General features: G+C 39.3%; 1 protein-coding gene across 1 annotated transcript; it reads right to left on the minus strand.

Annotated features, from left to right (window-relative positions):
- Window positions 1-1,413: 1,413 nt before the first annotated feature.
- unc119b (unc-119 homolog b (C. elegans)) lies at window positions 1,414-26,985 on the minus strand. The gene is made up of 5 exons (XM_022206591.2): window positions 26,288-26,985; window positions 8,436-8,549; window positions 7,360-7,459; window positions 7,102-7,274; window positions 1,414-3,168 (listed from the first exon to the last, which is right to left on the minus strand). Exons 1-5 carry the CDS (start codon window positions 26,544-26,546, stop codon window positions 3,056-3,058), a joined length of 759 nt encoding a protein of 252 aa, XP_022062283.1. The 5' UTR covers window positions 26,547-26,985; the 3' UTR covers window positions 1,414-3,055.
- Window positions 26,986-27,744: the final 759 nt, after the last annotated feature.

Below are 27,744 nucleotides of genomic sequence, written 5' to 3' on the forward strand. Positions count from 1 at the left end.
ATGTAAAATAACCATTTAGACACAACAACACATACTGTGAACTGCTGTTTTCATTATCATCCAATCTATATTACTATGACCCTTGGTCATAAATAATAGGATTATGATTAACAGCTGCAATTGAGAAAAACTTCAAGTGCAGTTTATTATCTTTCTTGCTAAACAGACTCTCCCTTGTCAGAGTTCAGAACTTCCTCGTGTGATTCCAGTGAAAGAACAAAAGGGAAATGATGTGTTTGTTTAAGGCAAAAAAAAATTGAGGTCACTTCCTCGTACACATTTCCCTGAATGTGCCGCCATCTCGTCGGTTTATTTACCATTTACAGATGTGATTATTCTGAATGATGATGCGTTTACATTCAAAATGTAAATGATGTGATTTCATTGTAGCGTTAATTGAACTTATTACTGTCTTCCTTTTGTTGGACTTCAAGTATTTGTTTTGTGTTGCATATTTAATTTTTTACCAGTGTTTTAGACACTTATCAGGAGTAAGCATTAAGTGTATATATCTTATCTTAATTAGTAAACACTATAGTGGCAGACTTCAGGTGATCTTCTAAACACCTATAACAGATTCTTTTTAAATACACCTTTTCCTTGCTGTCAACTGTAAATCAGTACAATTGCAACTCAAAGATGGAAATGGGGTGACATACTTTGATCTAAAGTCAAAAAATCTATCCAGCAACAGCTTTAAATATTAGTTTTCATAATACATCTTGTTTGTGCAAAATGTGAAAACATTATGCACCAGATTATATCTCGGCTGATATTTCATCGCTCAACCAGGAAGTAGCAAAGAATAAACTCCCCTCAAACCACAATTTGTAATTTTCTTACTTCTGCTTTTGCTTATGTAAAAAAAAAAGACATAACGGGTTAATTAGTGAACTCTTCAGCTGAAATAAACTGGCTGGTTTCCCGTTTCCAGTCTTCGTGTTGATCTAACTCGCTTCTGCTCCAGCTTCACACTGAACAGATGAAGATCAGCAAAAGCAAATCTTTCTCGAAACCATTCCTTTAACATATCGATTCCAGGAATTAGAGGGACATCGAAAAATGCCTTTTAACACTGAGGAAGGCCAAACACTGAAATTGCACAAATCAATAGCAGGAGGGTGTTACTGAAATTGTGTAGTGTGAGTGCACATGAAACAGTCGGTTGAAGGATAACTGCGAGATAAGAGGCTGCCAATGGGAAGCGACTGTAGTGAAGGTCAGTTTCTATCATGTTTATTAGGAGTGAAGGTGATAAACTGACAGAAACAGAACGTCCCAGCGGGGTAATGTGTGTTTTTTTTCCTCCACATTACATTGATATGAGCCATTTGTATCCTGAAAATAAAGACATCACCATGTGAACAAACGTCTCCTTCATTCTCCCAAGAAAAAACAGTCGAGACACGGAGATACTTCAAAAAGTTCCATAAATCTTTATTTTACTTTTGTTCAGCCTCACCAACTTTTGACTTGTCAAAAACTTTACACGAGTTCAAAATAATTTGCATGAGTCACAGTCGGTCATATATAAATCTGTTCTACGTATCTGTGTTACATTTTTTGTGACAAAACATTCAAGTCAATCAGTTTAATCTCTGATGTTTAGCCCCCTCCAGTTCAGTTCACTACTTTAACACATTTGTCTCTTGTGCAAATTGTTCAGGCCCAAAACAACAAAGCCGATCAATTTCCAATCATTTTTAATCAATGCCCACCTTGTTTTTGTGCAGGTGCATTGACATAATTTCCTTTTGATCGGCTGCTCTTTCCTCGTGAACCACCATTTGTTTGAACGCACTGCAGTTTAAATTCAAATAATTTAAATTGTCAGTTGCACAAACTGACATTCAAGTGCATCAAATCAGAAAGTATGTGAGGAAACGATGAAGCAAAAGACCAGTTTGGATAGTCTTGAGTCGGGTTGTGTCTCAGCACAGATGGCGACAGAGAAAAGGTTGTGCATATTACAGTTTCGAGGCATCCAGAGACAGTTCGGTTAATAAATGCCTTCAGACCAACAACAGATTAGCACGCTCAGGTCCAAACCACTGGAATGAGTGAAAACAACGAAACATATGAGAGGCAGAAATCTGATAACACTGAGAATGAGAAAATGTTTATACGAGACGTGACAAGGACAAACACAAAAAGATGTAATCGTGATTTGTTCTTTTAATGACTTCTGCTACATTCCTCCACCTTCTTCTCTCCTGAGACAACCAAGAATTCCTTTACAACGTCTTTATCAACTAAACTAAGCGACACGAGGCAGGAGAAGAACAGTCGGTGCACAGATGACAAAGTACGTTCACGGTCATATCGGCTCATCTTTATAATCGTCGGCTCTGTAAAGATGTTGTGCTTTGAGAGGATACAATAAACACACGCACTCCCTATGGTTAATATAGGTCAAGAAATAAATAAGGAACAAAGAGATCGGGAAGGAAATGATAAATTAAAAATAACTACCGACTACCTACTGAGTAGAAAAGGCGCCAACAGATTTTGGAAATCTATTTGACCTTTTGCAAACCAGATGATCACATTTTTTTAACATTTAAATGAATATATTTTCCCCAGAGCAGTAGTCATGCTTTGAACTGACACACACAGACAATCATACAAAGTATACACACTCACAAGAAAAACAAAAGTACACACACACACGAACACACTCACTGAATCTGAGAAATGATTTCCCCCAAAAAGTCCTAAAAACACACGTTCTTAGATGCTAACATGTACAGGAATGAAAAAAAAAATTTTCTATCAATATCTGAAGAGCAAAAACCATCTAAAAAGTTGCTGGTTTATCACGCCACACACACACTCACACTGCAAACTGTGTCCATCCCTGTGTGTGTTTGTGTTCAGACACACACATACAGGTAACCAACACGTCTGTGTGGATGTTTTCTGGATGGCATTCCCTCAGCAGGAGAAAGAAAACAGAGAAAGACAGAAATAAGGAGAGAAAAGAGACACCGCTGGATTGACGGGATGTTAACTCCAGTCCGTAAATCCACCCGTGTCTCGCGCCGCCGTGTCGTCTCTACGTCCCGCCGTTGTACGAGTAGTCTGCTTTGTTGTGCATCACCAGCTTATTGTCCACAAAGTAGAAGCTGTCGGACTGCGTCTCGTACGGGTGCAGGATCATCTCCCTGACTGTGACACACAACAGAAACATGATTAACGTGCTGCTTCTTCCATATATATGGAACAAACTCCCAGAAAACTGTAGATCAGCTGAAACTCTCAGCACATTTAAATTCATTCTTAAGACGTACCTGTTCTCAGTTGCTTTTGATTAAAGTATTTTAATTTATTTTAAACCTTATTTTATGACAGTTACTTTTAGCAGTTATTTTAACTCTTATGACAGTTATTTTAAACAGCCCTTGTTTTCTGACTCTTGTTTTTGATCTTTTTACTGTTCTGTTTTTCTTTTAATAATTGCCCTTGTTTTCTGACTCGTTTTTGATCTTTTTACTGTTCTGTTTTTCTTTTAATAATTGCCCTTGTTTTCTGACTTGTTTTTGATGTCTTTACTGACTTTTAAAAAAAAATGATTTCATAAATGTTTTCTTTTGTTTTTCTTTTAATAATCATCATCCTCTGTTCTTAATGTCTTTGTAAAGCATTTTGAATCGCCTCGTTGTTGAAATGTGCTATATAAATAAATTTGCCTTGCCTTGCCTAGGGATGTTCGATATTGGCTTTTTTTGTTAATAACTGATATCGTCCAGCTGTAAGTTTCTGATTCCGGTATCAACCAATACCCATATATGTGGGCTATTTAGCTAATTTCAGGTAACATCATATATCTCCCGTCGTGGATTTAACACATCATGCCTGATTTTATTGTGATGCCCCATTGGATACATTCTCAAATGTAACAAGGCTTTCAAATGTTGATAGTGTCTGTGCAAAATAAGAAGACTACTTCAACTGAAGTCAAGGAAAAATTGTCATATTGATGCCTTTAAAAAATAAATGTCTCAAACAGTCCACACTCTCCTTTTCTCCAAGAACTCAAGAAATATATCTATTATTCTCTCTTAACATGTTGAATCAATACTGTGGTGGAAAAAAAGTTCACACACTCATACATTTTCATGTAGATTGCATTAAGAATCACTCTTAGGTCTTCAACTGAAATGTATTTTACTACAAACAGAGCCGTAATACTAAACAAATCCTAAAAAGGCCATTAAAAACTTAAAATTGATTGGTTCCATAAAGATAATACATTTTGAGCATTGGGTCATTTTGGTAGAATTTAGTTTTGTTCTTTTTTCTTGTAAACAATAAAAATGTAATTTGTGTTTGTTTCTGTCTAATGCAGCCACACCTTTTGAAGCACAGAAGATTTTTCCACAAATATTTTATGTTTGAGATTGTGTAAAATTTTAAGGGTGTCCGAAAACTTTTTTTCCACCACTGTATTCTATACTATTGCACCATACCATAACTTTTATTTTTTTATTAAAAAAACAAAAGAAAGAGCTCAAAAAAGATTTAATATTTTTCACAGCACCTATGCAACCTTATATAGTCACCACAGACACAATGATAAACACAGCCATTAACTTATGTGATTAGGTTTTCTAATAATGACATCATTGATTAAGTTTGTTGTGATGCAGCACATGAACTGAAATATTGTGGTGTTTTCTTTCAAACTAATGCAGAGCTGTGTGGCAGACGGGTCAGAACTGTCGCCTCAGTTAGTTGCTACGTTTCACCCCCCTCTTTTCTCAGACAAAACTAAATGAACCAAGGTTGTTAACGGGTGAACTTAACAAAAACTGCACAAACAAACGGAAAGCAGGGTTCTGTGGTCTAAAATAGGATCGTGTGTGATTGAATGCCACCATCCCCCGCTAAATCTACCAAAGGTGGTAGACCAAACAAAAGCTTTATCTCTTTCTCCCTTTGAAAGAAAAAATATTCCCCAAAACAAAAGCAATGAAGTGCCTAGTTCTGTTCATTGACAAAGACACTTAGGTTTCCATAAGAAGGCCGACTGATGGCGTCGAACCTTCCAGGTCGCCTACCCACAGCCATCTGAGCAGTTGAGAGATCCCTCCTTAAATCCCCGCCCAGCTGATTGGCAACAGCACACAGCCGAGCTCAATCACACAGGTGCAGCAGATTGAGCCTGATCTGAGAGGCAGGCTGTGAACTTTCCAAGTCCAGAACACAGTCAAATGATTTATGAAGCACATTTTTAAAAAAAAACACCAAGGTTGACCAAAGTGCTTCACAGTATAAAATAGAAAACAAAACATAATCTGTGAGGAAATACCATATTTTAAAGTGTTAAGGCTCAGCTAGAGATTACATGTGTGTCTTCAGAAGGCACCTGAAAGAGACTGAGTGGCTCTAATTTGAACAGGTAAGTGGTTCCACAGATCGGGTGCAGCCACAGAAAAGGCTCGATTGCTTCTGTTTCTGAGTGTGGATCTGGGAGCTTTAAGAACCATCCGATCGAAACTGGAGCATGGACAGTTAAAAGCTCAGATAAATACCTTAAAACAAGCAATAAAATCTGGAAAACAATTTAGGAGCAGACAGGAAGCCAGTGGAGTGATGCGCTCCCGTTTCTTTGTCCCTGTTAGAAACCGGGCAGCAGCGTTTTTGTACCAGCTGGAGCCGACGAAGAGGCGTCTGATCAAGACTGATATACAGAGAGATACAGTAGTCTAACCTAGATTAAATGAAGGCATGTATGACTCTCTCAGAGCCGTTGTGGGACGGATAGGGCTTTACTTTGGCCAACGACCTCAACTGAAACAATACGGTTTTGACAACAGAACTGATTTGCTTCAGAATAAAAGCTCTGCCAAAAACCACTCCCAGATTTTGTGAGGAGGGTCGACTGTAGATTTCTAGAAGGCCAAGAGCACTGAAGCAGCCAACTAATTGATCTGGACGGCTAAAAACAACAATCTCTGTTTTTGTTTCACTGACAAAGAAAATTAACATCCAATTTAGAAGGACATTATTTAGAGAAATTAATGTCCAGTTAGAAGGTCCTGAGTTCAAATCTCAGCTGGCTTTTTCTGTGTTCTCCCTGTGCCGAGTGCTGAGGTTAATTAATGATTTTAAATTGTACGTGGGTGTGAATGTGAGTGTTTGGTTTCTATGTGTGGCCCTGTGATAGACTGGTGACCTGTCCAGAGCGTCTCCTTCCTTCACTCTGAGTCAGCTGGGATAGACTCCATGACTCCACAACGCTCCACAGGAAAAGCCGTGTACAGATAATAGATGGATGGATGTATTACAGGCTGTGTTGGACAGGTGAAGAGGTTTAGAAGTAGAGCTCTGCGTAGCACTCATTCATGTGACATACTTCTTGCCTTTCTTTTGACCCCTTCAGCCTCACTCTGGCCTGTGCTCTCTCACAGTGTTAAACATTTTGGCTGCTCCAAACACCATGAAATCACATTTTTCCGTACTGTGTAGGAACCCTGCAGGATAAATCTGAGCAGATCACACGATGATCTGTCAATGGGAAGGAATAAGAAAGAGAAAGTGCTGGCTCAGAGTGAAACATCTCAAGAACCACGCGTTTGTAGAAATGAAATCTTGTGTAAACATTCACGGTGCCCAGGGGAGGAATCCTAACAGCTCTGAGTTCTTCTCTATCGCCACCATGAGGCCGACAGAATCACACATTAATGTCACTCTCATGATGAACTGTAAACATTTAGTTGATTCCCTGATGTTTTATCTAACCAGAATCAGACCAAACTAATGACATCCCCTCAGCTGTAATAAAGTTAACATGCTATCACACAAATCTGGCGTGAATACGGCAAATATTACCTGCTTTGCATCACAATCCGAGCACCACGAGTTATTAGTATTTAGCTCTGAGCACCACTGTCTTTAAATGCAGCCTCAGAGAGCTGCTAGAATCACTGCAGACTCTTGTTTCTCTTTGACTGACACAAAAACGTGGGAGGGAAAAGTGTGTTTTAGTGGATTCAGCATCTGGTAATGTCTTTGATGCAACACGGTCAATGAGAGCGCTTGTTCACGAAGGTGAGTGTCTGGCATTGTGGCTTTTTACAGCTGCATGTGTCGACTTACTGCTGTCCTCGGACAAAGGTGGGAACTCGTAGATGTGTTCGCAGGTGTTCTTGCTGCTGGGCATGCAGAAGCCGAACTCAAAGTCAAAACTCTTGAGCAACTTCTCTCTAAAATAATGTCTCTCGATCATCCTGAAGTTTTCTATTGGCATATCTCCGACGGTGAACTCAACGCTGGACGGACGAAGACAAAGAGAGAGATGTGAGTGACAGAACGAGATATATTAAACACATCGGTTACTGGATTACAAACACTTACGTTGCTCCAACCTGCCGCAGTCGCAGAAAAGCGGGGGTGAACTGGTAACGGACAAACCGACCAGCGTTTGGGTCGATATCCCTCTTCTCTCCTGCTTTATCTAAGATCAGTTGGAGAAGAAATAAAACTCTTTTAGACGTGGCATTTTCCACATGGTTCTCTGGAATAGAATCAGTAAGAGTGACAGGTGTACGTTCCAGTTGGTGTCTGCTGTCAAATAAGGGACATTTTGGATTTGTTTGGTGGAGAAAAAGCACAGATTTGTTTTTCTTGCTGAACTAAACATTGCTGAATTATGTGGGATGATAGATGTCGTAATTACGGGCCTCTGGCTTCCTGCTGAGACTTATTTTCATAGCTTGAGTTTGGTGACTGAAAAGCAGGGAGGATTTTTTTATGCATATTTTGGCAGCTGCTTATGAGGCACCTTTATTTGCCTCCAGGACTTGTTGGGTGACAGCTGCAGCTCCAACTGCTGAGGTTTTCGTCGATCAATGGGCTAAAATCAACAGATCAAACTACCGACTGTCTCTTTCAGCTCGAGCTCTGACGCCTGATTTAAAGGATACTTTACTTTAGCATTTACTAATGGTATATATGCAGCTAATAAATGTTTTATAACTACAGTACTATAATGTTAATATAAGCTATAAGTGCTATACGTCTGTTGGCAACCATAGTATGATCATATAATATCATAGCTAGAATAATATAAATACATGTCTTTGTACAATAGTTAATAAATATTGAAATTACTGTACCCCAATAAACACTTGAAATGTCTGTACATTATAAACAACAAATAAAATATAAATGTCTAACTTGAAATGCTGAATTTCAAGTGCTGCTGTTTTTGCGTAAAGGTCAAGATCCTTTGTTCCTGACGTTGTAAACTTCTCAATAAATTACAAGACAAAAGAAAAACTTCACACAGGACAATCATCAGTGTTTTAAATTGGTGTTTTTTTTCAAGTGAATGGACTGTAAAAGCTGCTTTAAAATGTGTTCATTGCAACTGTTTTCAGGGGAAAGTAAGGTGAAATGAAACACGTTCATAGATTAGTTGAGAGACTCGCCTGTGGACGGAGGTTTGGTGATTTCAAACAGCACTGTGCCGGTCTCCATGTCTCTGATCTTAAACCTGGTGAAGTCGATGTTGTAAATGTTCTCGTCTGGGCTGCACAGATAATCTGAGAGAGAAAGGAAAGGAAGCAGGGTTACACATTAGAGAGAAAATCTATGAAACAGGGAGTGCTCGAGTGAAAATACAAAGAATATGGATTTTACAAAAATACGTCAAATACTGTACTATATTAATATTGATAATTCTCTAATAAACACACAATCTAATGAGGAAACAGTAGAAATGGGGGCAAAAAATGAGTATTGAGGAAATGTGTTAATGAAAGAGAACAGAGAAAGTCACAGCTGGAAGAGAAAAATGTTCTTTGATCAGATACTTCCTGATCTCATTCAAGAATCTTACTTCATGAAGACAACGAATTTTATTCATTTTAGAAAAAATAGCAGCCACCTCTCGTCATATTAAGTTGGCTTCTTTATATTATGGATGGATCAATGAACTGGTCTACTCAGTGCAGACTTTAACAACAACAGTTGTTGGAAAGTTTCTGAAACAACCACGAAACGTTAAATAACCAAAAAGATCTGCAGAACAATCACCAAGAGACCCAGAACAAGGCCAAAAGTCCAGTATCGGTCATTCTCTAGTGTAGAAAAGCAGAAGCAAACAGTTGCAAACTCAGAAAATGACCTCTCTAAACAGACACTAGTTGCACTACAGTCATGAAGCTGTAACCTCAAGCGCTTCTTTGCATCCAGTGCTCTCTATGAACAGACAACACTGAGAAGCCTTTAAGGTGGTTAACCTGATAACAGACGCTTTTTTTTAAATGGAAACATGCACTCAAACATTCACATAGACAAAAAAAGAACAGTTTCCTTTTTAATTCAGTTTTAGTTAGCTGTCAGCTGTTTAAAAGCACACGCATTTATTTAAGAATTAACTATCCTCCTGCATTTTTGACAAAAATCTTGATGGGAAGCTGTTAGAGGAGCAGTTTCCTCACAAACCCAACACAGGCACTCACACACACACTAAAGCACCAAGTAAGAAAGAGAAGTGAGTTATTTTTATTCCCCTAATCCTTCCTGCCCTTACCAGGCAGTGTCACTGCTTATTAGAGTTCCTCAGCAGAGCACACTTCCTGCTTCCTGTCTGATCTGATGCCACAGCTAGATGAAACTGCAACATCTATCCATGGATGCACACCTCACATGATGTTGGTGAACGATAAAACATGCAGGATAACATGGTGTCAGGGATTTGAGATCAGATCACTGCATGTCTGAGCAGCTACAAATGAAACACACAGAGTTTAAAAGATCAGTGAATGTGTGTGATTACATGTCATGTCCATCTGTTAGCTCAGTGTCTGTCTTTCCTTCTGGTTTCATGTTCAGAGATCTGCAGTCGTCTCTGCCAGTTCTAACAGTTTGTGTCGATGGACACATTCTCTTCTCTCACACAGCTACAGAGTGTGTCTGCTGCGTCAGCACTACATCTGCCTGCTTTAAGAAACAGTAAAACACTGGAGACATCGAGGTCTGAGGGAGGATTTAATTGCTAATGATGGCCAATCGACACAGCAGCTGTTCTTTATTACACATCCACAGCGAGAAATCCTCCATATCTCCAACTCTGAATTACATGCTGGAAGTGGATGTGCTTGAAGCTGAAGACGACAGCAGACGTGAATCAGAAGAGACGTGCAACAATCCTCACAGCAATGTACACTGTGGAGGGAGTCATTTGTAGTGATGAACATAAAGAGAATTATAATCTGAATGTACAACTCTCTGCCGCAGATTTACAAAGACTTATTGTTCAGCTGCTTGGTCATAAGCTTACAGAACAGTTGGTGGAGACCAAAAACAGAGCTAAAAGAGAACGAATACTGAACTAACATTTGTCAGGTTGTAATACAATGAGGGCCAATGTCGCTCTGGCTTAATATCAACTTAAAAATCAACTTTTGTACCTTACTAACGTGTCCACATGGACATCATAAGCGAAATAAGTAGTCAACGCCACGGTTGAGCATTTCCACCTTGAAACTGCAGCAAACCAATGGCAGTTTCAAAAACAGAGCCATAGTTTCGTACATCAAACGTAAGGACGAGACAGTAAAAGATGTGGCTGATTGACAGTCAAATGTGTGAACATTGAGGAACTCGGTCACTTTAAAAACAGGCTCTTTTACTATATGCACTTTATGGCAGGCTGTACCTAGAAAGCACTTTTCTAAAATAGTAGCACTTCAGGGTACATTTAACCCAGTCAGTAGTATTAATTGTTGTTTTCTTTGTTACGTCCGCCAAGGAGGTTATGCGATCGGGTCCGTTTATTTATTTGTGTCTGTGTGCGTGTCTGTGGACAGGATTTCTCGGAAACTACTTGTCAAATCTTCATGAAATTTTCACCAGAGGTGGATCTTGGCCCAGGGAAGACTCCATTCAAATTTTGTGTTGATCCGGTTAAGGATCTGGATTCTGGATTCGGATTTAGATTTTCCAACTTCGTATCATCTTCCCTTGGAGGAGGTCAGAAATCTCGAATTGCTCTTGTTTACTATATTGTTTCTTTAAACGTGTGTCGCGCTGTATTTTTTCCTTCATGTGCGGGGCTACGGATGGAAATTAGCCTTGTGCTAAATCCGGCACATTTTCTGCAACCTTGTGTAAACTCTTATGAGATTGTACATTCTTTTAAATGCACTGTCCCGTCCAAATAAATAAAAAATAAACAATGAAGAAAACCTTATTCTGTCAATTTGTAGGGTCGGACTTTCTGTGTCCTATGGCTGAGGTGTCATTGTGTAATGTGGTTTTTACAGTGTTTGAGCAGAGCCGTAGGTGAGCTGGAGGGCTGCATGCAGAAAGACACTGGGAAGTCATAAATCTGCACATTCTAGGGGTATTAAACAACATCTAAGTCATTTGAAGGCCATAAGAGATTATGTTGCTGGGGGAAAAAAAAAAACCTTCTAAATATGTAATTTAGATGCACAGAGATGAGATTTCAGGGGTTTAATCTGTGCAAGGAGACAGAATTTAAAATGTTATGACAATGTCACTGCCAAAGAACTCAGTTACTGAAGGTTTAGCAGCGAAATTAACCAGAAAAATAATTGAATTTCATTTCAAATTTGAATAATACGCATCTATGACTATTAGTTTAGCTCCTGCATGTGAAATGTAAATGAGATAACGTGCTGGTCAGGATCAATCAGGATAAAGATGTTACCAAGCTGGAGCCTGAGCCTGTTTATTTCCACATTAATCCCCCCTGTGGGATTATTCTCAATACTCCGCGTGTTATTCTTTTTTTTATGTTTATGTATGGAGCATGTCCCGAAGCAGAGCCATGCTCCCCCCCGAGTCCCAGCGTGTTGTCAACTCCATTTACAGCACGAGGTGAGCGTCCCTGACAGAGCTGATGTGATTCGCTGTGATGCTGTAATGCCTTTGCTCCTCTGTCAGTCTGAACGCTGAGGTCTGCGCTTCCGAAGCCATCAGCTCTGCAGACGGCGCTCCGTTTAATGCCGCACAACACCTGAAGATCTACACACACACACACACACACACACACACACACACACACACACACCGGGCACTGAAACACCCTCAGCATCATTTTAATTAACATACAATATCTGCGCCTGCCAGGAGTGGGACCATTATTACCAGATCTGCATGTGTGTGTGCATTTGAGCTGCACATGTGTATAATTTAAGCTCTTGTAGCACAGCTGGTGTTGTCTTCGTCCTTTTGTTAACCTGGTGCTAATAGTTACCTTTGAGCCTCTTAATGAAGTCTCATGGGGACAATGAGGCTGAATGAGAGACAATGGATTTGCTGTGCGTGTATGTGTGAGTACAAAACATCTCTCGGTGTCCTTTTAGTGTAAGTGTGTGTGCGATCTGACTTTGCCCCACAAAATCTGGAGTGTTTTGCAGTAAATTACAAGCAGTCTGCTACCTCAGGCCACACACACAGACCCACTCAACCATCTGACTGCTAGAAACCAGTGAAGCCGTCAGCGGTTCATCACAGTCAGATCTCCTTCTGCGCCGTGATAGTGAAAAACACCCCCAGACAGAACATGTCCCGAGCCTTCAGTGCGTTCGTGTGAGGGGACAGATCGAATTTATGTGAATTCTAAATGTGCAGCGAAGTGTCTGGTCACTGCAGTCGAGGCTGAATTATGCAACAGACAGAGATGACTGTTAGCAGACAAAGCTGAGCTGGTGAGGCTTCACTCAGCCGCTGGAAACAGGAAGCAAGTCTGCAAACCACTTCTTCAAATTTCACTGTCAGCAGGTTTTACAGAGATCCTGCAGGGACCTCAGACTTCATGTTCTTGCCTGTGAACAAATGTGATGCCCATCATTTACAGTAATTTGTTTCCATTACAAAATTGCATGTCATTTTTGCACACGGTTCATTTTTAGGATTCCATTCTGGTGATATATTGATGCCTCGCTACATGCATGAATAGTGCAAATACAACCATGGCATGACTCTACCTTTGGTCTAATTGTTTAAAGTAATTACCTCTGCCAGGAGGTTATGTAATCACCGGAGTTTGTTTGTCTGTTTGTCTGTTAACTCAATTGTACAGAGTCCTTCAAAAAAATCCTGGATTCAGACGGTGATCCGAATCACCTCCAAAATCTAATCAATTGTTACTTTTGCTCTTTCGGACATTCTGTAAAAATTTGGTGAAAATCCGTCCATGACTTTTTGAGTTATGCTGTTAACAGACAAACAGACAAACAGACAGACAGACAAACAGATGGCCTGGCTGAGGTCTACGCTCTCCGAGTGCTTTTATTGTTTCTTAATGTGTGTGTGTGTGATTAGTGGCTGCTTATTATATCATTGAAGCTTTGACATTGGAAAGTGCCAGTTCCAGCAGTCACATGGCAGGAGGAGCTACATGGAGACAAAACAACTGAAACGTGTCATGTTTGGACTTTTTTCGGTGCTTGATGCAAAAAGAAACCCTCTGTAACTAATCTACAAGAGAGGTCTGTTTGATAGAACATAATTTACTACAATTCATTGGGTGTTTCTTTGCTTTTGTTTTTACAAGACAAGCAGTTTGTTGACTGACAGGCGGCCCAGCAAAACGAGCAAAGTAGAGGAGAGAAACACCAAAAACCCAAATTTAGCTGGAAGAAGAAGAGAACTGTCGATGATGTGGAAGTTTTTCTGCAACAGAAATTACTTTGGGGCTGTTTAAGGTTCCAAATGGCTTTTTCCAGCTTTTAAAAATCACTTTTGATTTTGAATGATGATGCATTCCCCTACAAAATCATCCTAATCATTCTATAATGACTAGTTATTTCTAAGAAAAAAAAAAAGTTGTTTGAGTCATCTGGTGACATTTCCTGTGTTTTTTGTTCATACTCCAGTGTCTGTTACAGAAAAATAAATATTTCAGTTACTTCACTATGTGACCTTTTGGAAACTGTCTCCACTGTTTCTACACATTTTTTTTCCAATATAAATTAATAGAACACGTGGAACTTTCACTTTATTTATGTTGTTTTCGTTCTCATTCCTTCGTAAGGTCAATTTACAATTTTTTTGCAGTCTAGATTTTTGATTACACACATCTAGTTTCTAGGAGTTGTTGTACAGATGGGTCTTCTGTAATGGTTGCGTGTCAGAAGAAAGACTGTTTGAGGCCGCTTAGTGCGAATAAACAATCCATTGTTTTACAGAGGAGTGAATCCTTTTAAAACAAACACACTAAAGTGTTTGGACTTTAGTTTATATTCTGTAGTTTATTCACTTTAATTGTCTTCCCTGTTTGTAGTGAAGCCACACTGCTCTGGTTCAATTTCAGGATGGATGCAAGAAAGGAAGCATAAAGATAATCCAGGTTTGCTATAATTTATCTCACAGACATAAGTCTCATTGTTTGCCATTCAGAACTAAGTTACTGAAGCTGCTTCACATCAACAACCTCTGAATCGTTTTATTGTGAAGCACTCAGAAATGCGGTGTATTTGTTACAGAGTTTAAGCAACTGATGATCAAAATGTGCCTGCAAAACAAGACCGCAGGCAACTTTGTTAGTGAATAATTTCTAATTTGTACAGAGGGTAACACAACAACAGCGAGGAGTCACAGTGAGATGTTTGATGAAGAGCTGCAGGACTCCGACTCCTCAGGAAGGCAGCAAACTTTTGCTGTGCCAAAAACTACTTGTGCTTCAGAGGTACGGTGATGACATGATGGAAAAGTTTTATCCAACTTTTTTTTACATAAAACTATTTCAATTGATTGAAATCACTACAAAGTGTTGCACCTTTTGATATTTCTCCGATAAAGCAGCTGCTTCATGAGCGTTTGCTGTGGTATTAAACAGAATTTGCACTGTTTGCTGCACAACTGAACTCAAAAACTGTCAAAAAAAATAGATCAATAAAGAAAAAGGCAATGATGCCACAACACTTTGAGACCATTTAGGAGAGCTTGTTACACCTTAAAGCTGTGAAAGCAGTGCCGAAGTTACCTATTTACCAAAGTAAAATCAAAGACCAGCGCACAGAGAAAGAGGCAGTCATTTTTATTGTATTTTTCTGCCCTCATTTGTCACCTTCAGCTGACAACCTTCCTGTACTTTTACTGCAGATGTGGCATAAATCACCAGCTCACAGCTAGACTGGGTCAAGTCCGCAGTTCAACTCGTTCTGTTCCATGTGACCCAGATTCAGCCAAAATATACAGTTCTGAGCTCGTTTTAGCAGTTCACCCAGTTAACGCCGGGGCAGGACCGAGCCGAAGGAACCCTCCAGAATCAGGGTTTTAGATGAAACCATATTAGAGGCTTATAAACACAACGTGCGTGCGGGCGACAATAACAGCTGACACTGATAATGGGATCAAGTTCAGTGTGTCTCAACCTGAGCTGCAGATCGGAGGGTTGATCCTACTGGAGGTTTCCACAGCTACTGTTCTCTTTGGAATTAGGAAACATATTTAATTATGGAAAAGTGTCAGAAAACTGCAATACATTTTAAATAAAACTTACCAAGGATATAATGTGACATTAAAGGCTGTGTAATGCTTTTCAGTTTGAAGGTGTATATGTTTTTGTTCTCATAAAATGGTGTAGAAACCCTCCTTATACAGCAGCAAACATAACAGCTGGATGCATCAGGTCATGTGTCCTGCACTGTTGTGAAAATCAATATAAACCTACTAATGAAAACCACATTTTCTCTAAAAACACTACCGTTCATAAGTTTGGGGTCGTCCATGCAATTTCATGTTTTCCATGAAAACTCACACTTTTATTCATGTGCTAACACAACTGCACAAAGGTTTTCTAATCATCAATTAGTCTTTTAACACCATTAGCGAACACAACACAACACTGTTTGAGTTGGAAAAAAGGATCTGGAGTTTCAGAAGTGGTGTTAAATCAAGTTCAGAAAAAATGTAGTCAGAGTCCAAAGAAGTCATTTGTCATTTGAAATTTGTAGAATATAACATTTTATGTCCAAAATAAATCCTATTAAGTATGATTTCTCCTGACAATGTAGTCATATGAACATCTCAAATGATGTCAATGTTTTTGGGACACCCTGTATGTTGCAACCAGGAGGCTCCTGATCTATTAACCTTAACCCTCCTGTTGTCCTCATTTAGGGACACCAAAAAACTATTGTTTCCTTGTCTGAAAAAAATCCAAAAATTCAGCAAAAAAGTTCCCCAAATTTCTGAAAAATTTGCAAAACCTTCAGGAAGAAACTTCCAATAATTCCTTAAAAGTTTTATTTAAAAAAATCCCCAAATTTGACAAGAAAATTCTTGTAAATATTTCCAAAAATAAGTAAAAATTTTCCAAAAAAATCCTAAAAATATCTAAAGTGATTACATATATATCAGAAAAATTTCTAATATTTTTTAAGAACATTCACAAAAATCTTTTTTTAATGAATGTTCCTGAGAAACATTTTTAACATTTCTTTTTCCACCCAAAAATGTTGAAAATGTGGACATCAAAAGTTTCACTGTGAAAATATGTTTTTTTTTTCACATTTTCAAACTTTAAAACCGGTCAATTTTGACCCGCAGGACGACATGAGGGTTAGAAACAGAAGGCGAACAGGTGGGCTTTTTTGTGATGTGAATGTATGAAACAGACTGAACATACTGCTGAACTGAAGACAGTCTGTGTTCACTGACTGTTAAAGTGTAGCTGAACAATGATGTGGTGTGATGCTTCACTACTACAGTCAGTAAAACCAACTTTTATTGTTTTCTGGCTGACATGAAAGGCATGAATGCAGGACATAAATATTTCACTAGCTACTTATGTCAGCTTTTACTGTTCTTCAGTATACAGCATCTGAAATATTGCATTTTGTGGCCATAAATAACAGCATCTGCCAGCACGTTGCAATACATGACAACAGAGATGACCGCTTCGGACGGTTTTAGCAAAGGAAGATCTGCCAGTTAGCTGGGAGAAGGAAGGCACTTATCTCCAGGGCAGCTCACATGGACTAATCCGGTTTAGTTTCTCGTATGAAGGCAAATCCAACTAATCACTGGAGAGAGGAGGCAGGGGTGAAGTAGAAGGGATGAAGAGATGCAGGTGTGGAGGGAAGACAGAGAGCAGCAGGGTGAAATCACCGCGGAAAAATTGCTTGAAAGTCCTTAATGACCTGCACTGTGACTGGATAAGATCATATAAAGCAGGAGTGTCAAACATGCGGCCCGTGGGTCAACAACGGCCCTCCAGAGGATCCAATCTGGCTGCAGGACGACTTTGTAAAGAGTAAAATCGACAGAGAAGACATTAACTGTAAATCTGTAAAACTATAAATTTAAAATAATTTCTAGACTATGACAAGTTGTTTTGCTCATGAAGTAAAATACTAGATTGCTCATCGATCTTTTGTCATTTTGCGTTTCATTTTTGTCACGTTTTGTTGTTTTTTTTGTCTGACTGTAGTCATTTGTCTCATGTTTTTGTCACTTTGTTTCTTGTTTTTGTCTCCGTTGTTTGTTTTTTTTGTCCTTTTTTGTCATTTTCTGTTTTGTTTTATTCGTTGTTTTGTGTCGTTTTGTGTTTTTTTGTCTCATTTGTGTTGTTTACTTTTTGTTGTTTTGTTTTGTGTCGTTTTGTCATTTTTGATCTCATTTGTGTAATTTTTTTGTCTTGTTTTGGTTGTTTCTAGTCTGACTTTTGTTGTTTGTCTCATGTTTTTGTCGCTTTGTTTCTTGTTTTTGTCGTTTTGTGTTTCCTTTTTGCCTCGGTTGGTTGATTTGTCTTATTTTTGTCATTTTGTATTCCTCTTTATTCGTCGCTTTGTGCATTGATTGTGTCATTTTGTGTTGTTTTATGTCTTGCTAGTGTTGTTTGTCTACTTTTTTGTTGTTTTGTTTCTTGCTTTTGTCATTTTTGATCTCATTTTTGTAATTTTTTTGTCTTATTTTGGTTGTTTCTAGTCTGACTTTTGTTGTTTGTCTCATTTTTTTTGCTTTGTTTCTTGTTTTTGTCATTTTGTGTTTCCTTTTTGCCTCGGTTGGTTGATTTGTCTTATTTTTGTCATTTTGTATTCCTCTTTATTCGCTGCTTTGTGCATCGATTGTGTCATTTTGTGTTTTTTTTATGTCTCGCTTGTGTTGTTTGTGTACTTTTTTGTTGTTTTGTTTCTTGCTTTTGTCATTTTTGGTCTCATTTGTGTAATTTTTTAGCTTGCTTTTGTCATTCATCCATTTTTTTGTCCCTTTACAGCTTTTTTGTCAATTATTTTTCTCTTTTTTGTTTTGTTTCATGTTGTTTGTCTCATTTTTTGTCATTTTGTGTCTCATTTTTGTAATATTTTGTCTTATTTTGTTGGGGTTTTTTTGGCTTTTTTGTCTGACCTTAAGTGTTTTGTGTATTTATAGACACTGTAAGTTTTAATGTGTGAATGACAAATTCAGGCATAATATTGTTGAAATTGAACTGATTTTTCTTAAGAAAGTTCAGGTTGTTCATGATGTTTTGGAATAAGATAATTCTTTAAATGTGAACATTTTTAGAATGTACTTCTTTGCACTACAACAAAAGAAAAATTTGGAGTTGAGGTTATTTATAGGGTATTATGTTGTGATTTTACTCGTCACTTGAGATCAAATTGGGCTGAATGTGGCCCCTGAACTAAAATTAGCCTGACACCCCTGATCTAAAATCTTTAAAAAGTCTTTCTAAGTCATAAAATGTCCCTATATTGCCATTCATTTAAAGTTCATATGTATGTCTTCAATCACTCAGTATATTTATGAATTTTCCACATTAATGTCTGAGCTAAGGGGTTCAAACCGTGTCAGTGTACTGATCTGATGGAATACACCGACTTATAGAAAGATGGTGAACATTTTACCTGCTAAACATCATGTTAGCATTCTGATTTTTTTGTTCAAAGCCCCACGGTGTATATTTACAGCCTCACAGAGATGTTAGCATAGCAACACACTCATACACACGTGGACAAAATTGTTGGTACCCCTCAGTTAAAGAAGGAAAAACCCACAATTCTCACTGAAATCACTTGAAACTCACAAAAGTAACAATAAATAAAAATTTATTGAAAATTAAATAATCAAAAACAGCCATTACTTTTGAATTGTTGATTAACATAATTATTTAAAAAAACAAACTAATGAAACAGGCCTGGACAAAAATGATGGTACCTCTATAAAAGATTGAAAACTATTTGACCAGAGTGACATGATTAACTCAGGTGTGTCATTTAATTGACATCACAGGTGTTTCCAAACTCATAATCAGTCAGTCTGCCTATTTAAAGGGAGACAAGTAGTCACCCTGCTGTTTGGTGAAAAGGTGTGTACCACACTGAACATGGACAACAGAAAGCGAAGGAGAGAATTGTCCCAGGACATCCGAAAAAAAATTATAGACAAACATCTTAAAGGTAAAGGCTATAAGACCATCTCTAAACAGCTTGAAGTTCCTGTGACAACAGTGGCTCATATTATTCAGAAGTTCAAGACCCACGGGACAGTAGCCAACCTCCCTGGACGTGGCCGCAAGAGGAAAATTGATGACAAATTGAAGAGACGGATCGTTGGAATTGTATCCAAAGAGCCCAGAGCAACCTCCAAAGAAATTAAAGGTGAACTCCAAGGCCAAGGTACATCAGTGTCAGATCGCACCATTCGTCGTTGTTTGAGCCAAAGTGGACTTCATGGGAGACGACCAAGGAGGACACCACTGCTGAAAAAAACTCATAAAAAAGCGAGACTGGAATTTGCAAAAATGCATGTTGACAAGCCACAAAGCTTCTGGGAGAATGTCCTTTGGACAGATGAGACCAAACTGGAGCTTTTTGGTAAGGCACATCAACTCTATGTTCATAGACTCAAAAACCAAGCATACGAAGAAAAGAACACTGTCCCTACGGTGAAACATGGAGGAGGCTCAGTAATGTTTTGGGGCTGCTTTGCTGCATCTGGCACAGGGTGTCTTGAAAGTGTGCAAGGTACGATGAAATCTGAAGACTATCAAGGCATTCTGGAGAGAAATGTGCTGCCTAGTGTCAGAAAGCTTGGTCTCAGTCGCAGGTCATGGGTCTTCCAACAGGACAACGATCCAAAACACACAGCCAAAAACACCCAAGAATGGCTGAGAGAAAAGCGTTGGACTATTCTAAAGTGGCCTTCTATGAGCCCAGATCTGAATCCCATTGAACATATGTGGAAGGAGCTGAAACATGCCATTTGGAGAAGACACCCATCAAACCTGAGACAACTGGAGCTGTTTGCTCATGAGGAGTGGGCCAAAATACCTGTTGACAGCTGCAGAACGCTCATTGACAAATACAGAAATCGTTTAATTGCAGTGATTGCCTCAAAAGGTTGTGCAACAAAATATTAAGTTATGGGTACCATCATTTTTGTCCAGCCCTATTTCATTAGTTTGTTTTTTTAAATAATTATGTTAATCAACAATTCAAAAGTGATGGCTGATTTTGATTATTTAATTTTCAATAAATTTTTATTTATTGTTAATTTTGTGAGTTTCAAGTGATTTCAGTGAGAATTGTGGGTTTTTCCTTCTTTAACTGAGGGGTACCAACAATTTTGTCCATGTGTGTAGTTACAGATTGCTGCATGACTCAGTAAAGTTAAGCTCAACACCAAATATCTGACCAAAAATACGTTCGGAGGCATTTATATTTGTTGTTAAAGCATCAAGTAATATAATATTCAAAACACTAAAAATGATACACTCCGGCTTTTGACTTGCAAGCTGCTAGCTAACTACACTGAGCTAACAAATATTACATATGAATATCCAAAATGTCTGTAAACTGCAGCATATTATGTTCAATGAATAAATGCTACATTATTGGGTTTTTGTGAAAATGTACACAAAAGCTCAATAACTTTCCCTGTTAAGCGCTCTGTGATGAAGCCTGATAGCACCTCGGTGTAGCAGAGTGACGCATCTCGCTCCTACCTTACTGACCTGAATTTGTTAGTTGGTGACCACAGCGTCATGGCAACAGTGATGCGGTAAAAACAGAGAAGGTTTTAAAAATCAGGGACGGTGAACAGAAGAGAGGAGGGAAGAAGGAAAGCCTGAGATTCTGTGGAGGTTCATTGTAGGACATCAGACTTAATTACACACAAGTAGCAGTGAGCCTTTGTTCTCTGCCAATGGTGAAGCGAGTTCCTGCTTCACTGTAGCATGAAAAATCGTCTAAAGGGTCACATGAGCACAGAAATCAGCCTCTGTAATTATCTCTGTTGCTCTGTATTGTCTTTGAATAAAAAGTGTCTGTGTTTGTACTTCCCTAATTATCCGGCCCATCTGTATAATCTCATAATGATCTTGACAAGCAAATAAAGTTGGCCTGGTTTCATCACCTGCTGCCCCATTTAACTTCACAGCACGGAGCATTTAACTGCATCAGATCTGCTAACAGGCCTGCAGGCCTAAGTGGTTTATTTGAGCTCTGGATGCTTAACAGACCTCATAGGTCATAAAACAGAGTTTATTCCAGCAGATCGTTGCTGTTGTTTTGTTTTCACACTGAAGCTCTCACAGGTCACAGCCCAGTTCACATAGCAGTGTTTGAGAGCTTCTGTCCCGTCTCACAGCTGTGAATTTATTCTAAGGCACTCAGGAAATGCTGTTTAGAGCAGTGAAACTGAGGTCGTGGTGCTGATGAGTGAAAGTGTAATTACTGCACACTGACCACCTCCTGATTGAGTCAGTGTCAAAACACTGCTTATAAGATGTACTGTGGCTACAGAGGATACTTGGCTAGAAGTTGTCTGTTAAAATTTTGCACAAGGACCACTTGAAAATACTGCTAGTAACCATGACAACAATTGTTTTAATATGCTAGTAACCACTGCAACAAATCAGAGACTTTACACTCTCTAAGTTAAACAAGGTAGTTGTTAAATCACAAACACTCAAAGGAGCCAACAAAAGTTTGAACACTTAAATGCCAACCAGGTCAGATTTAAGGACTGCAATGCACTACAAGATTCATTCATCAGCTCATGTTTCCAATGGGGATCACTTTCTCAATTAATTATTTGCAAATGTTTTGTTTTTTCTCAACAAAACTCAAAAGAAAAACTGAGACAAGCAGCAAATCATCACATCTGAGAATCTGGGACCAGAGACTGATGACAATTTTGGTTCAAAAAATACCCCTTAGGCAAATTACAAATAATCAATCTATTAATTGACTAATCATGGCAGATCTACATCTACCTCTAAGTACCCTGACTGGCCATTTCACATAACTGCATGAACAATAAATATAGTTTAAAACCCTCTATAATGTAGCGGTAAAAAGATAATCATGTATTTGTCAAGAACTAGGACTCTCTCTGTGGAAATCATAAGAGGAAGTTGATGCCTAAACAGACAATAAACGACAAGGTGCAGCTTTAAACATATAAAACACAGAAGCTATAACGATGACAACAAATGCTGTACATTAATAAACACCTGTGGCTGCTTACAAACACATCACACCAGCAACAGGTACATGGGTTTTGGCAGAAGAGACTTTGAGTAACAGAGATGCTACTCGGAGAGCTAATCCCCTTTAATAACACATGCATGAGCATTATTTAAATCCATAAACATGGAGGAGGTTGGGTTGCTATAGGGAGGTCTGCGTAAGCACAATCGTTACAGTAGCAGTGGTTAAATGTCGCTGCTGTAATGTCTGCGCTGTAAACCTGCCTGAATGTGATCAGAAACAACCAATGCCAGTCAGTTAAAGGAAGCTGAGCCTCACTGAACTTAATGCTCTGTGCTGTCATGCCGCTGCCGCTGAGGATGAAGAGGAAACTGAGTCACTTTAAGTCCAAACACAAACTTTCTCTCAGAGCATAAGCAAGCTGGGAAGTGACAAGATTTTTCAGAAAGGTCAGAGAGCGCTGTGCTCACTCAGTACAGGTTCTAAATAACCAAACTGAAGCAACAAATTACATAAAAAAGTTGATTGTTTGCTTTATTGTTATATGTAGTTGTTGTTATATTTTCGACCTGAAATAATTTGTGAATTATTCAATTTATTAGCAAAAAATTACACAGGAACTGTAATTTTTTTTTTTATCAGCCAAAGGTCAGTTGCAGCTTCTGTAATGAGAACATTTTCTGTTTTTTCTTATCTTTAATATCTAGGAACTGCTATCTTTCATGTTGGAAATTGAAACAGAGATAAATCATAACAGCAAACTCTGGGAAATTGTGATGGGCAACATTAAAGCTGCAACTAACATTCATTTTCATTGTTAAGAAATAAAATTAGCTGTTAAATAAGCTGAAGCTCTTGTCCTCAAATGTGGTGTTCATGCAAAAATCCAAATATATTCAATATACAATGATAAGTGTCAAGGAAAAGCGTTAAATCCTCGTAAATGAGAATGTGGAGTCTGACATTGTTTGACATTGCTTTTGCCATTTTTTGCCTGAAAAATGACTGTTCTTTTGTCTGTCAGAACAGCTTCAGCTCTGAACAAAAAATAATCATTCTGGGAATCACCATCAGTGGCATCTCTACAAGAACCAAAACACAATCACAGTGTCCGCAGGGGAGCCTCTGCTGCTTCTCCGAGGCTCCACGCTGACAGATTAACTTTAAGATTCGGTTAAGAACATTTGGATCAAATCAGTCGGCTGAGCAGAAAGCCCGTTCTGTCCATGCAAATCTTAATGAATCCGAGCAGCTTGCTTTGATTCCCAAACAGATGAAGGACAGAATTATCGGTGGCAACTTTACACTGAGAATTTATCTGACACAAAGTCACATTTCCTCTTCTGTCATTCTCAGACATCCAAACAAGTTCAAACCACTGAGTGAAAAAGATTGTTATGAAGTCTGTGCAGAGCCACTCATAGAGACAATCCAATCCAGCCACTGGAGAAGCAACAAAACACACAGACAGACGAGTCACCAAACAACAGAAGGGCTTCGGTGGAGAGAGCTCAGCTCGTTTCCTGCTTTGTTTGACCGCCAACAACGGTGTCAGGCGAGTGTTAACGTGTGCGTGTGCATATGTCCGCCTCTGTCCAAGTGGCACAACACCTACACCGTTAAACAGGGCAGGGAAGAAAGCAGGAAGTGTGTGGGAGAAACAGAGATCCGCTGGCTGTAACCAAGGGAGAGATGCTTCACGTTGCCGTAGTGATTCAAGCGTGTGTCTACGTTGCTGTGGTGATTCACACATGCCTCCTCTCCCCTCCAGCGATGACGCCGCTAGGTAGGAAAGTGAGAGTTTCCAAGACCATATCAGGGTCCAGCGTGGGAGACAGAACTGTTACGATATTCACGTACGCAGCTGGACATCCAACCCACACAGAATCACACACAAGCTCACATTTAAGTCCAAATACAGCTCTGGCTTCTAAAAGTGAACTAGTTTAAGGACAAGTAAAGAAACTACTCAACTTTGCAGCGGTGGTGAGTAAAAGGAGAGGATGTTAACAAAGAGCAGACAAGCAAGAACTCACCATAACTTTATTTTTATGAAATATACCAAAAAATATGAACCCTCCTGTTGTCCTGATTTACAGACACCAAAAAATGTTGTTTCCTTGTCTGATAAAAATACAAAAATTCAGCAAAAAAAATTCCCCAAATTTCTGAAAATCCAAATAATTCCTTAAAGGTTTCCCTTAAAAGTTTTATTTTTTTAAAAAATCACCCAAATTTGGCAAGAAAATTCTTGCAAATATTTTCAAAAAAATGAGTAAAAATCTTCCAAAAAATCCTAAAAACATTTAATGTTACTACATATATATCAGTAAAATTTCTGATATTTTCTTTTGTTTGATTTTTTTTTGTGAATGTTCTTCAGAAACATTGTAACATTTCTTTTTTTCCACTAAAAATGTTCAAAGATTTCGCAAAAATGTTGAAAATGTGGACATCAGAAGTTTCACTGTGAAAATATTTTTTCCCCACATTTTCAAACTTTAGAACGGGTCAGTTTTGACCCACAGGACAAGACGAAGGTTAAGGAGAGGAGAAAAAGGCAGAAGTTGGATAAATATGGCCTTCAAGAGCGTAAAAACACAAGCTGCCATCGTATTGCTTATGGTATCTCACAGTCTCATGTGGAAATGTGTTCAGCTCGTGAAATGTGCACCAGAAAAGGGAAAAAAGTGAATTTGTTCTTATTTAAATGTCCCAAAAGCCTTTTTTAAATAGCCGTGAGAAAATCCTCGCATGTCACCAGTTTGCATTAGAACCGTGTTGTGTAAGGGAGGTATTACACCGGCCTTTAAATAGTCGGACGTCCTGCTGTCACCTGTTAGCTAACTAAGACCTGAGTTGGTGATAAATGCGGGTGTTCTTGTGTGCATAAGAGCTTCCTGGAGATTTAGAGGTGTGACATAATTATAAAGAAACAGCTGCATTAAGTAAGGCGCTATGTAAGCAGCAGATTTTCCTTCAGGACGATTACGAAAAGGTGAAAATTGCGAGTTGAAAGTTATTTTAAACAGCAACATTTTAACTGAAGTACGACACAATATAGTAGAGGAATGTGGCTCAAGTAATGCAGTGAAAAATAGCTTCATGTTGTCGGAAATATTGCAGTTTTTGTGTACATTTATGTGACAAATCTCCTATTATCATCTGCTGTGCCCAACAACATAATATAATGTAGTTTAAATTATCTCCAGCTCATCGAACTACAACATTAAAATGCTATTTATGAATGAATGCATCAGCAGCAACAAGATAATTACAATTTTTGCCACTTTAACTGCACTTTACACTTGTGATATTCCCACTTTCACACTAGCAAAATAGTTTCTTGTTATTTTTCCTAAAGCAAAAAGATTCCTGACCCCTCTGGCACCACTTCTACAAATTACCCTGAAGTGAAAACTTGTGCTTCAGGCTGTTTAATGAGGTAAAATGCACAATGAGTCATGCATGCAATTAGCTGTCATCTACATGTAGAAACTCATTGTGTTTTCATCATTTTTTCCTCTCTCTCTCTCTAGCCCACCTCCACGTTTGTGTGCCATAAGGTCCACACAGCAGTGGAGGTGTGCAGGGCTGACACCTCCACAGGTCACAGGGCTGCTGAGAGGAGCTCTGATGCACATCTGCAGACAGGTCGGTGGAATACACCTGAGCAGAGCGCACAGGTCCAGTGCGTCCCCACAGGCCTGTATGGATTACATAAATACACGGAGACACGGCAGTGACGCCATACATGACTCATACAGGAGCTCTCACATTTTCACCACCTTTTTCTGCTTCTTTTTCTCCCTCCACAACACCAGCACCAGCAACAGAAGAAGAAGAAGAAAAAGCTAACTTACTCTCTGTGATCTTCTGCAGACCCAGAACATCCTCCGGAGTGATCACGGCACTGGCCAGCAGGTCCTCCTCCGTGGTCACCGGGACCCCCACCTCGTTGCAGCCTTTCTTCACTTTCATCGTCTGCTTCGGGCTGCCGTTACCAGTGCTGTCTGTGCCGCCGTCGGTGCCTCCAGCGTCTCTGGCCGGATTACCACCGGCAGGCTTCTTAGCGCTTGACGGGTCCTGGCTGTTGCCTCTGCTGGTACAAGAATAGCTCATTCTCCGCTCCTCCTCCCCCCCTCTCTCCTCACCCAGGGCTTCCAAGATAGCTACAAAACAGTTGCCTCCTCCCCTCCCTCCCTCACCGAAGGATGCAGAGTTGCTGTCCGTTATCTGCTTAATTCAAATCCTCTTCGTCTTGATGATCCTCCGCTCAGTCAGTCTGTCTCCGGGTCGCAAACGGCCGCGGCTCTCGTTGCGCAGAGCGAGCGTCTGCTTTTTTTCTTTCTTTAATGTTTTTTTCTTCTTCTTCTTTTGCTGCTTTTCTGCGCAGACAGCTGCTCTCGGAGACGTTTGTTTCGGTTGTGTCAAGTGAAGCCAGACGTCATAATGTGCTGGTTTGAAACTGAAAAAGAGGCGGCAGATGGCTGCAGCCCTCGAGGAGGGGGAGCGTCTCGGCTGCTGCTTCTGCGCACAGTCTGCGCAACGACAGAGCAGAGCGCAACAATCTGCGCGACAAACAGCTGATTAATTCAAAAAAACAACAACAACAAAGCTGATATTTGCAGTGAGCGTGTTGCAGGACAAAAAAAAGAAAAGAAAAAGAAAAAGAAACCCCTCATTATTATTCTACCATTCAGCCAGTGGATTTTCAGGGCTTTGCTGTAAACAGATGGTCAAAGTGGCAGTATTGTCTGTAATCATCAACACAATGAAATAATAAAGATCAGTAGCTACACCTTTACAGCAATATATATTTGTTTGGTCTCATGTTTGACAGTTTGGCTACTTCTGTTCAGTGGTGAAAAGAAACCAGCTTGAATATATTTGTAAAAAAAACAAACAAACAAAAAAAAACTACCCAAGAGCAGTTCTGATTTGCATATTTCCTTTTGATGTTGCTTCATACATTGAGTTACGAAGACCTCAAAAGATGTAGGCACATAAATCTAAAACTTGAGTAGCCATCCATCCATCCATCCATCCATCCATCCATCCATCCATCCATTTTCTTCTGCTTATCTTGGCTGGGTCCTGAGGCAGCAGATGAAGCAGGTCATTCCAAATGTTCCTCCCCCTAGCAACGCTTTCCAGCTCTTTCTGGGGGGTCCTGAGGCGTTCCCAGGCCAGATGAGATACATTATCCCTCCAGCAAGTTCTGTGTCTGCCCAGGGGTATCCTCCCTGGCAGATGTGTTTAGAAGACCTCCAAAGGAAGTCTCCCCGTTGGCATTAGAATCAGATGGCCAAACCACCTC

This window comes from Acanthochromis polyacanthus, chromosome 17 (assembly GCF_021347895.1).
Source record: "Acanthochromis polyacanthus isolate Apoly-LR-REF ecotype Palm Island chromosome 17, KAUST_Apoly_ChrSc, whole genome shotgun sequence".
Taxonomy (NCBI): Eukaryota; Metazoa; Chordata; class Actinopteri; family Pomacentridae; genus Acanthochromis; species Acanthochromis polyacanthus.